A 13,408-nucleotide genomic window follows, 5' to 3' on the forward strand; every position below is an offset into this window, starting at 1 on the left:
ATTTTAACAGATGAGGGGCGGCTGGGTGGCTCAGTCAGTTAGGTGTTCAACTCTTGATTTCAGCTCAGGTCATGATCTCACTGTTCGTGGGTTCGAGCCCTGTGTCAGGCTCTATGCTGACAGCTCAGAGTCTGTAGCCTGCTTCAGATTCTGTGTCTCCCTCCTTCTCTCTGTCCCTCCCCTGCCTGCACTGTCTCTCTCTCTCTCTCAATAAACAAAGATTAAAAAAAACATTTAAAAAAAAAAAAAAAAGATTCTCTCCCCCTCTGCCCTTCCCCAGCTTGCTCGCTTGCTCGCTCTCTCTCTCTCTAAGAAAAAAAAACTTTAACAGATGAAGAGTTGATTCTTTTAAATGAGCAAAGTGGTTACTTGAGATGGAATTTACTCCTGGTGAAGATGCTGTGAAGATTGTTGTAATGACAACGAAGTTTGTTTATCAACTATCAACTTACCAACTTAGTAAAGCAGTGGCAGGCAGGGCTTGAGAGGACTGACTCCACAATTTTGAAACACATTCTACTGCAAATTAAATACTACCAAACAGCATCACATGCTACAGAGAAATCATCCATGAAAAGAAGAGTCAATCAATGTTAAGAAATTGCTACAGCCACCTCAACCTTCAGCAATCATCAGCTGCTTGCACTGGGCTCTGTGCTGACAGATTGAAGCATGGAGCCTGCTTCGGATTCTGGGTCTCCCTCTCTCTGCCCCTCCCCCACTCGTGCTCTGTCTCTCAAAAATAAATTTAAAAAATGTTGGGGCGCCTGGGTGGCGCAGTTGGTTAAGCATCCGACTTCAGCCAGGTCACGATCTCACGGTCCGTGAGTTCGAGCCCCGCGTCAGGCTCTGGGCTGATGGCTCGGAGCCTGGAGCCTGTTTCCGATTCTGTGTCTCCCTCTCTCTCTGCCCCTCCCCCATTCATGCTCTGTCTCTCTCTGTCCCAAAAAAAAAAAAAAAAAAAAAGTTGAAAAAAAAAAATGTTAATAAAAAAATTTTTAATACTAAAACATATACATCAAAAGTTAAAAATATATGAGCTCCTGGGGTGCCTGGGTGGCTTAGTTAGTTGAGCATACAACTTCGGCTCAAGTCATGATCCCAGTGTAGTGAGATCAAGCCCCACGTTGGGACTCTGCACTCAGCAAAGAGCCTGCTTGGGATTCTCTCCCTCTGCCCCTCTCCCGTACTCACATGCGCTTGCATGCTCTTCCTCCCCCCACCCCCAACCCCCCAAATAAAAAAGAGTTCTTAAGAATGCTAAAAAAACCCTCCTATTTGGGGTGCCTGGATGGCTCAGTTGGTTACACGTCCAACTTCGGCTTGGGTCATGATCTTGCAGTTCTTGAGTTTGAGCCCCACATCAGGCTCTGTGCTGACAGCTCGGAGACTAGAGCCTGCTTTAGATTCTGTGTCTCCCTCTCTCTGTGTTCATGCCCTGCCTGTGCTCTGACTCTGTCTTTCAAAAATAAACAAACATTAAAAAAATTTTTTTTTAAAACTCATATTCACAGTCATGTTCAAAAGCCAGGAAACGAGTCACTTTGAAAACTTGCAAATAAACACAGAATCAAACATTAATCTTGCCCTTCTTTTATAAACTGTACCTCAGATAACCATAGAGTTGGTAACAGCAAGTTTCTTTTTACAGAACTATTTCAAGAATGCATAACAAGAGTACCATCATTTTGCAATCCTGAACAAATGAATCTAATCAATGAACAAAGTCTACTAAAAATCACAAAAATAGAGGCAACCAGACACTGCAAACCTCCTGATGAAAAGTATATACTACTACCTTTAAAACTGTTTTAAGGGAAGAAAAAACCTAATCTGTTAAGCTTCTAAATTTACTGATTTACAGGAAATACAAGAGACAAAAGAACATGTTAAACATCACCCTGGAGCTATAATCAGCAAAACTCACACTGGGTAGCTATAAGACAATCTGATTTAAAGTTTTTATTTATTTAAGAAGTGGGGAGGGGGACAGAGAATCCGAAGCAGGCTCTGCGCTGACAATAGAGAGCCCAATGCTGTGGGTTCAGGAACTGTGAGATCATGACCTGAGCCAAAGTTGATGTTTAACTGACTAAGCCACCCAGGCACCCCGGAAAACCAAAGATTTTAAAAGATCTTTAATGAGGGCCAATTGAACAAATGTTTATTTTATTGGATCCTAATTCAAACCCACGTGTTATATGAGATTTTTTAGATGAGGCAAACAGGAAATGTGAGTGTTAACTGGATATTACATTTAGAAATTATGCTTTTTTTTTTTAAAAGATATGACAGTGGCATTATGGTTTGGTTTAAATTAATATATAAATAAAATTATGTATGAGACAAGTTTTAAAACCGAAGAATGGGGGCGCCTAGGTGGCTCAGTTGGTAGGGTGTCCAACTCTTGATTTCAGCTCAGGTCATGCATGATGCCACAGTTCGTGGCACCTATCACCTCGTCAGGCTCTGGACTGACAGTGAGAAGCCTGCTTGGGGTCCTCGCTCTCCCTCTCTTTCTGCTCCTCCCCCACGTGTGCTCTCTCTCTCTCTCTCTCAAAAAAAATTAAAAAAAAAAAAAAAAAAAGCCTGAAACAAGATTAGTCATGACTTAAAATAAGGATGATAGATTTGGGAAGATTATATTATACTGTTCTACTCTTGCGCTTGAGATTATCTTTAATAAAACTCTTGGTGTAAGTTTCATTCACTTAATAAATTTTAAAATCTATTTTATATCACATATTAAAAGTACACTTGAAATTTTAATACAATTTTTAAATTATATTTACAGAAACTCTAGATCTTAAAGGACACGATACAAAATACTTTTTTAAATTTTTACTTATATAATCTCTACACCCCACATGGGGCTCAAACTCACAACCCCAAGATCAAGAATCACATGTTCCCCAACTGAGTCAGCCAGGCACCCGAAGGCATAAAATATTTTTATAGCATCAGTATTTTTAACCCAAAAACAAAAGTGAAATATTCAGAAACGTTAAGCTGAGAAATTAAAAAAATTAGTGTATTTTTTTCTATTTTACTTATATAATTTCTTTCACATAACGACAATGATTACCTTTATGGTTTTTTGTTTGTTTTTGAGAGAGAGAGCACACAAGCAGGGCAGTGGTAGAGAGGGAGGGGGAGATGGAATCCCAAGCAGGCCCCACATAGTCAGCACAGAGCCCAACATGGGGTTCGATTTCATGAAGTGTGAAATCAGGACCAAGAGTCCAACCTTAACCAACTAAGCCACCCACACGTCCCAACAATGATGAATTTAAAGGAAAGAACTACAAGGGTTAATCTTTAAAGAATATCATACATCCTGACTGATGAGACAAACTCCAATCCTGTTTTCTCATCTATAAAATGGTAGTACTAGTTAGTTTACACATCTAGTGAACCCATATATCTAATAAATTCAATGAACAATCCTTTATCCGCTTGTCCCCAGGAGAAACAACAAAGGGAAAACAATCCTAGTCAAGCTATTAAGGCTGCTCAGACTAAGCCACAACACAGCAAGTGTAAAATATACTAAGCATCCAAGAATACAATAAGCCTTTACCAATCACCAAAAGCAATCAAGAACCAAAAATTAGAATGCTGCTTCCACATCAGTTCTAAATTACTAATCATTCTGAAATAACAGAAGGAGGCTGTCTGTAAAGATACTATTTAAGTTTATCAATTTTGAGAGAGCGTACGCAAGCAGGGAAGGGGCAGAGGGAGAGAGGCACTCCCTGCAAAAATACTATTGAAGACACAAAATTTACTTGTCTGAGAAAAATTTGTAGACATTGTGAAAACCTCAGTCATTAGGCCAACCATTCTAACATTTATCTTCAAAATTAATTAGTGGGGCACCTAGCTGGCTCATTCTGGTGGAGCCTGCGACTCCTGATCTCAAGGTTGTGAGTTTGAGCCCCACAATCTTTTAAGGGGCACCAGGGTGGCTCAGTCGGCTGACTGTCCAACTCTTGATTTCTGTTCAGGTCATGATCTCACCGTCAGGAGATTGAGCCCCATGTCTGGCTCCACGATGGACGTGGAGCCTGCTTAAGATTCTTCCTCTCTGCCCACCCCCACTGCTCCCTCTCTCAAAAGAAAAGAAAAGAGAAAAGAAAAAAGAAAAGAGAAAATATCCCCACTTGCACTGTCTCTCTCTCAAAATAAATAAACAAACAAAGGAGGAGGAGCACCTGGGTGGGTCAGTTGGATGAGTTTCAGCCTCTTGTTTTAGGCTCAGGTCAAGATCTCAAAGTTGGGTGAATTCTGTCGGACTCTGCGCTGGCATCACAGAGCCTGCTTGGGATCCTCCGTCTCCCTCTCTCTCTCTCCGCCCTTCCCCCACTCCTGCTGTCTCTCTCTCAAAATACATAAACTTAAAAAAATAAACAAAATGAATTTTGTTTTTTTAATTTTTTAAATTAACTTTTTAAAGACAGAGAGACAGAGTGTGAGTGGGTAAGGGGCAGAAAGAGAGGGAGACACAATCCAAAGCAGGATCCAGGCTCTGAGCTATCAACACAGAGCCTGACATGGGGCTCAAACCCACAAACCGTGAGATCATGAGCTGAGCCAAAGTCGGACACTTAACCAACTGAGCCACCCAGACGCTCCAATAAAATGAATTTTAAAAAATAATCTAATCTTCTTTAAAAAACCAATCACTAAATAATTTATTCCTTCTTTCATCCCGATTGCATTTATAGGTATAAAGATAAAAACTAGAGAATAGTTCCACAACTCAAGGTCTTGAGAGTAGGCAAGATAATCAAACCAATTATAGTATAGTATTAAGCTGACCAGTTCAGGCAGAGCCTTGCTGGGGTGAAGTGACACACTGCACCATCAGATTCCCTACTTCAAGGAAGTTGCACTCACGCTGGCAGTCAGGTCCCTCAGAGTTTGTCTCGGCTGCATGGGACAGCTCTGCCTAAGGTTAGCTCTCATATATTAAGAGATAACATAAGGGATATAAAGGCCTGGCCATCTGGGCACACCGTGGGACAACTTTGAGATCTGTTCCCAAACTTCCCACACAGTTTGCCAACATTTCCACCACAGTTCTCCTTCTGCCCAATTCTGTTTCCAATTGGTCTCCCTCCACTACAGGTGTAGAAACCTTGTAAGTAACTTGCATTCCAAACTACCTCTTACGTGCTTCCAGAGAAGAGCAACACAGGCCAAGCCTAGGAGTCTGAGTTTCTAACTGGATAGGACAGAGACAGACTAAAGATTTTAAAACAACAAAGAGACCACAGCTATACATTTTACAAAGGTCACACTGAGAACACAGTGAAAGATATTTTAGAGTAGGGGCTGTCTGGGACAGCCAAACTTTGAACTAGAAGACCTTCCAATCCAGTCTAATTATCTCCTACTTCTTTGTCTTCCATGCAGAATGAGATCCATCATAGGAATGTTGTGGATTCAAATCACATTTGCCACCATTTTCAGGGAAAGTACCAGTGGGCAAAATAATAATGTCTTTGAAACTCCGTGTAAAGAGAGTAATACCTACCCTGCATGACTATGAGGAGAAGGTGAAAACTGACATAAAATCACATCAAAAATAATACCTGCACCATTACAAGTGTTTGAACAGTTGCTAGGAAGAAATGGTAACAGAACGGAGTATGCACAAACAACGAGTGAACTGACATAATGCTTACCATTTTTCACACAACACCGTAAGATCAATGTTGTTTCATGTAATAATCTCACTGCTACTGACAGACGATTGGGTTATTTCCAGCATGGCTATTGCAATACATGTTTTCTGATGAACATGCACATGAGTTTGTTTTATTGTATACATAGAAGTGAACTGCTGGGTCATAAATGATATGTTCAGTACCTTAAAAAGAGGCTTCTGAGATGTTACCATTTTTCTTGATCTGCATGGTTATGCAGATTTATATTCATTTTATGAATATTCGTCTACTTTTCTTTAATTTTTTAAAAAATTTAAATTTACTTATTTTGAGAGAGTACACCAGTGGGGAAGGGACAGAGAGAGAAAGAGACAGAGAGAGAGAATCACAAGGAGGCTTCACACCACTAGTGCAAGGCCAATGCGAGGCCTGAACTCAAAAACCTTGAAATCACGCTCTGAGCCAAAGCTAGATGCTTAACCAACTTAGCCACTGAGGTACCCCTGTGTCTTTTTTTTTTCTTAAGTTTATTTATTAAGAGAGAGAGTGTGCAAGCAGGGGAGCGGCAGAGAGAGAATCTCAAGCAGGCTCCAAACGGTCAGTGCAGAGCACAACACAGGGCTCAATCTCAGATGCTTGGCTCGATCTCACTAACCATGAGATCTTGACCTGGGCCGTTATCAAGAGCGGGACCCTTAACCGGCTAAGCCATCCAGGCACCCCTCATCTGCATATTTATGATTTGTGAACCGCTCTGTATATACATATTACTTCAATAAAAAGTTGACTAGGGACACCTGGGTGGCTCAATCTAGTATCCGACTTCAGCTCAAGTCATGATCTTACAGTTTGTGAGTTCGAGCCCCACATCAAATCACAAGAGAATCTCTCCTCTATGCCCTTCTCCCATTGGAGCTTTCTCTAAGTAAACTTTTAAAAAATGACTAAAAAAATAAATAACACATGGTACACAGCAGATGCTTAAATAGTAGTTCCATCAAATTCTTAGGTCACAGACCAGCACAGCTTTCAGAATTTATCCTAAAGAATTAATCCAAATAAAAGAAAAAAGGGGTTAAGTCTTCACTGATGAAGTGTTATTAGATTGGATTCTTCAAAGATGAGAATTTCAGGATTTAGAATGACATAAAGGGTCCTGAAACTCAGACTGAGAAGCTTGAATTTTGTTCTGTACTAGAAGGACCTGTGAAGGTATTAGAAAAATGAACTTAAGCACCGTTAATTCATCAAAGTAGCATCAAATGCATTAAGTCCTGTAAGCATACAAATGTGCTGGTATTTCAGTGTACTACATACACTGAAATACTACATGAAAAGAAAAAAAAGCAAATAGGAACTGAGTAATTCCAAGAACTGAGCTTTCCATTAGAAAACTAAGTAGAAGGGGTGCCTGGGTGGTTCAGTCGGTTAAGCGTCCGACTTCGGTTCAGGTCATGATCTCATGGTTCGTGGGTTTGAGCCCTGTGTCAAGCTCTGTGCTGAAAGCTCAGAGCCTGGAGCCTGCTTCAGATTCTGTGTCTCCCTCTCTCTCTGCCCCTCTTCCACTCAGGCTCTGTTTCTGTCTCAAAAATAAATAAACATAAAAAAAATGAAAGGGGAAAAAAAAACAAAACTAAGTAGAAGAGTTGCCCAAGCTTGAATTTCTAAGAATTTATCCTACAAATCAACTAACACACACGTAAAAAACAATCTTATAACAGCATTGTCGATAGGATGGATATACACACACACACACACACACACACACACACACACACACACCAAACCTATATGTACCTCAATAGTGAAATAAATTACAATTCATCAATACGATGGTTTCCTATACAGCCTTTTAAAAGGATGAAGAAACTTTTCATGTTTGGATTAAGAAATAATTTCTAAAAGAGACTGGTAAATTAAAAAAAAAAAAACCAAGATGTAGAACACTATCATACACCACCATATAAAAAAGGATGAGAAGTATTTTACTATTTTCTTTTTCACTTTTTTTTGATGTTTATTTATTTTTGAGAGGGAGACAGAGTGTGGAAGGGGCAGAGAAGAGGGAGACACAGAATCTGAAGCAGGCTCCAAGCTCTGAGTTGTCGGCACAGAGCCCAACACGGAGCTTGAACCCACGGACCACAAGATCATGACCTGAGCTAAAGTCGGACGTTTAACTGACTGAGCCACACAGGTGCCCTTATATTAATCTACTTTAAAAACAAACAAACCACGATTTCTACACACACACTCCAAAAACAAAAGAGAAAAAAGTTTCCATATCCAATTCTTAATTCTTAGATTTAGCTCAAATAATTAGGCACCTACTTCATTTACAAACTTGTACTAGTGTACTACTTAACTTATATAATAACTGTAATTTATTATGCAGAGGAGAATTAGCATTTTTAAAAATAATGCTTACGACAGGAACCATATTAGGTGCTCCACTTATTGCATTTAATCCTAACAAGGATGTCAGGCAGATTTTATTTTTATTCTTATTTTGCAGGTGAGGAAAATAAGGTTCAGAGAAGTTACCTATTGTCACACAACTAGTATGTTTTATTTTAACAATATATACAATTCTAAGTATAGTGCCATTTGATTTATTGATGCGAAGGGGGTACCATCATTGAAACAAAGGTATACTATATAACTTTCAAAAAGATTGAATGAAATGCTCTATAAGTCAAACCTGTACTTGAAAACAATAGCTTTTTAAAATCGGCAGTCAAAGGCAAAACCTGGGCGGGGGGGAGAGGGGCAAAGAATTTGAAATGACATTTCTCCAAAGATACACAAATAAGCACATGAAAGATGTTCGACATCATCTATATTACCAAAATGAGATACCTGTTTACACTCCCTATAATGGGAATAGTGTTAGTAAAGAGGAGGGAAAATTGGAACCCTTCTACATTGCTTGTAGAACTGAAAAGTGGTCCAGTGCTCTAGAAAATAGTCTGGCAGTTCTTCAGATATTTAGAGTTACCACATGACCTAGAAATTCCATTATTTAGTATATACTAAATATTTAAAACAGGGGCACCTGGATGGTTCAGTCAGTTAATCATCCAACTCTTGGTTTCGGCTCAGGTCATGATCTCATGGTTTCAGGAGTTCGGGCCCCACATCATCCTCCAAGCTGACAGCGCAGAGCCTGCTTGGGATTCTCTCTCTCCTCTCCTCTCATCCTGACCCTTCCAGACTCACGCTGTCTGTCTCTCTCTCTCTCTCTCTCTCTCAAAATATATAAACTTACAAAAAAATTAAAAACAAATATCCACCCAAAAACTGAAAGCCAACACTACTCAAAAGCCACAAAATGGAAACAAATTTAAATATATTCGATGGATGGATGAACAAAATGAGGACTATTCATAGAATTGACTATTGTTCATTATTATGAATAATATTAACACAGTATTATTATTATTCATAAAAAGGAATGAAGTACTGACACTGGCTCCAACATGGATGAAACTTGAAAGTACTGTGATAAGTGAAAGAAGGCAGACACAAAAGGCCACATCTGGTAAGACTGCATTTATATGAAATGTCCAGAAAGGCAAATCCATAAAAGCAGAAAGATTAGTGCTTGCCAGCGGCTGGAGAGAGGAGGAAATGGAAGAGCAACTGCTCACAGTGTCAAGCATTTCTTTCAAAGATGAAGAAGATATTTTCAAAGATGGTGATAATTAAGTAATTTTGTGAATTACTGGAAACTACCAAATGGCACATTTTAAAAGGGTGAGTTTTACATTTTGTAAAGTATACCTCAATTTCAAACTGTAGCTAGAAAAGATGGGGAGTAGGCCAAAATATTTCATAAGTTGTATAGAAAAATTAAAATCTGTGACTCCTCAAAAAAAGGACTGGGATAAATCTCTTTTATGTATTAAAGCTGCAGAGAACCTTCTTTCCACTACATACTCATTCCTTTACTGGTACTTGTTTTCTAAGTTTACTTACATGCTGTATTTCCTGCTGGCTGGCTCGGTAGTTTTTCTTGGTTAAATTGTCCACCAGGTAGCTGATTTGAGACAAGGCCAGCGAGAGCGAGTCAAGATTCATTGCTGGTTGGGGCGGAAGCAGGCGGCCGAGCCCGGCGCAAAATCACCATTATTCCCCTTTAGTCACCTCAGAGGCAGGTTAATGCTTTCTTTGTAATTAGCCTATATCTGATGTCTGTGCAGTGTCTTCAGTTCTTCTTTACCAGGGGTATTACTCTGTTCTGAAACATGGCACCTGTGTTATAAAAAAAAAAAAAAAAAGAAGAAAACACTTCAGATTTTCAAATAGTTTTTTTGTTTTTTACATTTATTTATTTTTGAGAGACAGAGACAGACAGAGTGTGAGCAGGGGAGGGGCAGAGACAGAGAGGGAGACACAGAATCCAAAGCAGGCTCCAGGCTCTGAGCTGTCAGCACAGAGCCCGACGCGGGGCTCAAACCCACAAACGGTGAGATCATGACCTGAGATCATGACCCAAAGTTGGACACTTAACCGACTGAGCCACCCACAGGTGCCCCCAAATTAGTTTTTATTTTTAGGGAAAAAGGAGTTAAACAACCATCATCTCTCCATCTTAATACCTGAAATACCACTAAGGACTTAGGAAAAACAAAATTAAAATGTCTCAAACACTATTTATAGACAATGCCAAGTTTGAAACTTAGGGCCAATAGAAAAAGAAACCCCCCCCCAAAAGTTTGTTTAGCGAGACAACCTATAATATCTGAGATTTCTATTTTATCTACTTCAAAATGATTATTTATACTATACCCTTAGGAACAGCAGGAACGTACTTAAAATTAGGATAGATGGAAAGGAACACTCATCTGACATTTTCAGTCTCTCTTCCCACACTATCTACAACCTATTTACAAGACCCCATTTATTAACTTTACTCCTTATAGACTGCTACAGAATCAGATGGTTTGGTCTTAAAGTTGTACCTTAGGATCTATGTTTTAGGTATTTGAATGGTTGTCTTAAAGGCAAATAAGGACTCCATAACCCAAATTCCTTCTCACAGTGTTGAAAATTTTATTAGGAAAATCTAGAAAGGAAAGCCCAAAGCAGCAGTATAGCTAAAATCACAGGATGCTTATCAGTTTAATTCCAACCACAAGCTGAGTCAGAGGAACTATTCTGTATGACAAAAACAAAAAACAAAAAACACATAAGCTTCTTTTAATATTTATTGTGAAAGAGAGTGTGCAAGCAGGGGAGGGAGAGAGGGAGAGAGAATTCTGAGCATGCTCCACACTGGCAGCACAGAGCCCAACACAGAGCTCTATCTCAAACTGAGATTTTGACCTGAGGCAAAATCAAGAGTCAAGACACTTAACTGACTGAACCACCCAGCTGCCCCCACACGTTCTTCTTAAGCATTCACCAAGTACTGCTGCTGAAATACAAAAATCTTTCAATACAAGGAGCTGAACTTATGCAAAGCTTCATGTTCTATAAAATCGGCTCTTAATTTTATTACAATCAGAACTCACCAGGTAAGATATAGAGAATTCACAAAGATTAGGGGCGCTGGGTGGCTCAGTCTGTTAAGCGTCCAACTCTTGATTTCGGCTCAGGTCATGATCTCACCATTCACTTCAGTTCGTGAGTTCAAGCCCCACATGGTGCCCCACATTGGGCTCCACCCTAACAGCCCAGAGCCTGTTTGGGATTCTCTCTCTTCCTCTCTCTCAGCCCCTCCCCTACTTGTGTGCTCTCTTCTTCCCTCTCAAAATAATAAACATTTTTTTTAAAAGGCTGATACAAAGGAACAGAATAACTTTACCATGGAACAGATACTATGGCAGCCTGTTTTTTTTTAAGTGTTTTAATGTTTATTTATTTACAGAGACAGAGAGCAGGGGAGGGGCAGAGAAAAAAGGAGAGAGAAAATCCCAAGCAGGCTAAGTGCTGTCAACAGAGCACCACACAGGGCTTGATCTCGTCAAGTGTGAGATCATGGCCTGAGTTGAATCAAGAGCTGGACGTCTAAGTGACTGAGCCACCAAGGCACCCCAGCCTGTTTCAGTTATTATTTTACCCATGGGACAGCACAAATTTTATTTTACTTATGATATGGTACAGCAAAACAAATACTGAATGACCTTCTCAGAATTCCTCTAATAAGACTGAGGTTTTGGTACTTTGACTACACCATCTCTTCTGATAAAAGCCTCATGGTAAAGGGTACAACTTTTTCACGTTAACATCTAAAGACTGCTATACAATAAAACACTGGTGTAATCCAAGTTTCAAAAACCCAATCTTCATTATATGAACAAGTTAATGCATTTATGACCGATTCCAATCCCTTATATTAGATTAGAATGACAACATAATTTATTAACCAAACCAAAACACTTCTGAAAGTAAAGGGTGTAACCAGTTAAACCAGACAACAGGTGTAAACCAAGACATGTGATCACCCTAGCTGGCAAAAATCTTTAAAAAAAAAAAAAAAGAAAGAAAAAAAACCTGACCCGTCCCTCCAAACATTACTTTGTTTCTAAAATGTACTTTCACTCGTCTCTCCTTCTCAGTCTCTTTTGCTGACTCCTCCTCCTTGAACACTACAAATTGTTTCTTGTGCATCCAATCTAAGGAATACCAAGCACTGTGGATTACAGTTAATCTTCTAAGTGTTAACATAAAAGAATACCCATGACACTGAGTGAAAAGCTTCGGAACTATGAACAGCAAGATTGCATCTTTTAAATAAAGACATCTACGTTCCTATGTGCAGAGAATGCAGAGAAAATAAGGCCTTAACCATAGTGGTTACAGACAGGATTTCACTTAAAATTCCATTTACAAAAAGACCCCGAGGGGCGCCTAGGTGGCACAGTCAGTTAAGCGTCCAACTCTTGGTCTGGGCTCAAGTCATGATCTCACAGTTCATGAGTTCAGGTCCTGCATCAGTCTCTGTGCTGACAGCACGGGAAGCTGCTTGGGATTCTGTCTCTCCCCTCTGCCCCTCCCCAGTTTGTGCGCTCGCTCTCACTCTCTTAAAAAAAAAAAAAGTTTAAGTCCTAAATAAAGAGTCCTTCTAGAAATCTACAGACCTTCATACATACAACATGTACAGTATTATTCAGTGCAGCAATAGCTGTCATAGCAAAGGAATGGCTAGGAGTTGGTGACCGAATAAATATCTTGGACAATGTATATAGTATTCTAGCCTTTAAACTCTTATTTCTAGGGGCACCTGGGTGGCTCAGTCAGTTAGGCATCTGACTTCAGCTCAGGTCATGATCAGGTTTGTGAGTTTGAGCCCCATGTCAGGCTCTGTGCTGGCAGCTTAGAGCCCGCTTCAGATTCTGTCTCTCCCTCTCTCTGCCTCTACCCCACTCGCACTGTCTTTCTCACACACAAAATAATAGTAATAAACATTAAAAAAAATTTTTTTAATAAGAAAATAAACTGTTATTTCTATATATGCTACTTTTTGCTTCTAATATGTGGACATATATAGAGTTGGCTTTTTGCAAAAAATATACAGGAAAGATAAGCCACAAACTAATCAAAATGGTTACCCATAAGGAGTGAGAAAAGGGTAGAAGGAATACAAATCAGACTGAAAACTCAGCAAGTATACCTTTTTGTATGTTTTTGACTTTTGAATCACGTGATTATCTTCCACGTTTGAAATTTAATTAAGAAAAAAACTACAATCAGGGGCGCCTCAGTCTGGTTAAGCATCCGACTTCAGCTTA

General features: G+C 39.5%; 1 protein-coding gene across 8 annotated transcripts in view; it reads right to left on the reverse strand.

Moving 5' to 3' along the window:
- Positions 1–13,408, reverse strand: part of CNOT1 (CCR4-NOT transcription complex subunit 1) — a 101,772-nt gene that overhangs the window by 65,931 nt on the left and 22,433 nt on the right. For all 8 annotated transcript variants that reach the window (XM_042969608.1, XM_007090232.3, XM_015541135.2 and 5 more), the window contains exon 2: positions 9,651–9,926. In XM_042969608.1, coding sequence (XP_042825542.1) covers positions 9,651–9,752 — 102 coding nt within the window. In that variant the 5' untranslated portion in view covers positions 9,753–9,926. The remainder of the gene's footprint in view (positions 1–9,650; positions 9,927–13,408) is intronic.

This window comes from Panthera tigris, chromosome E2 (assembly GCF_018350195.1).
Source record: "Panthera tigris isolate Pti1 chromosome E2, P.tigris_Pti1_mat1.1, whole genome shotgun sequence".
NCBI classification, from domain to species: Eukaryota; Metazoa; Chordata; class Mammalia; order Carnivora; family Felidae; genus Panthera; species Panthera tigris.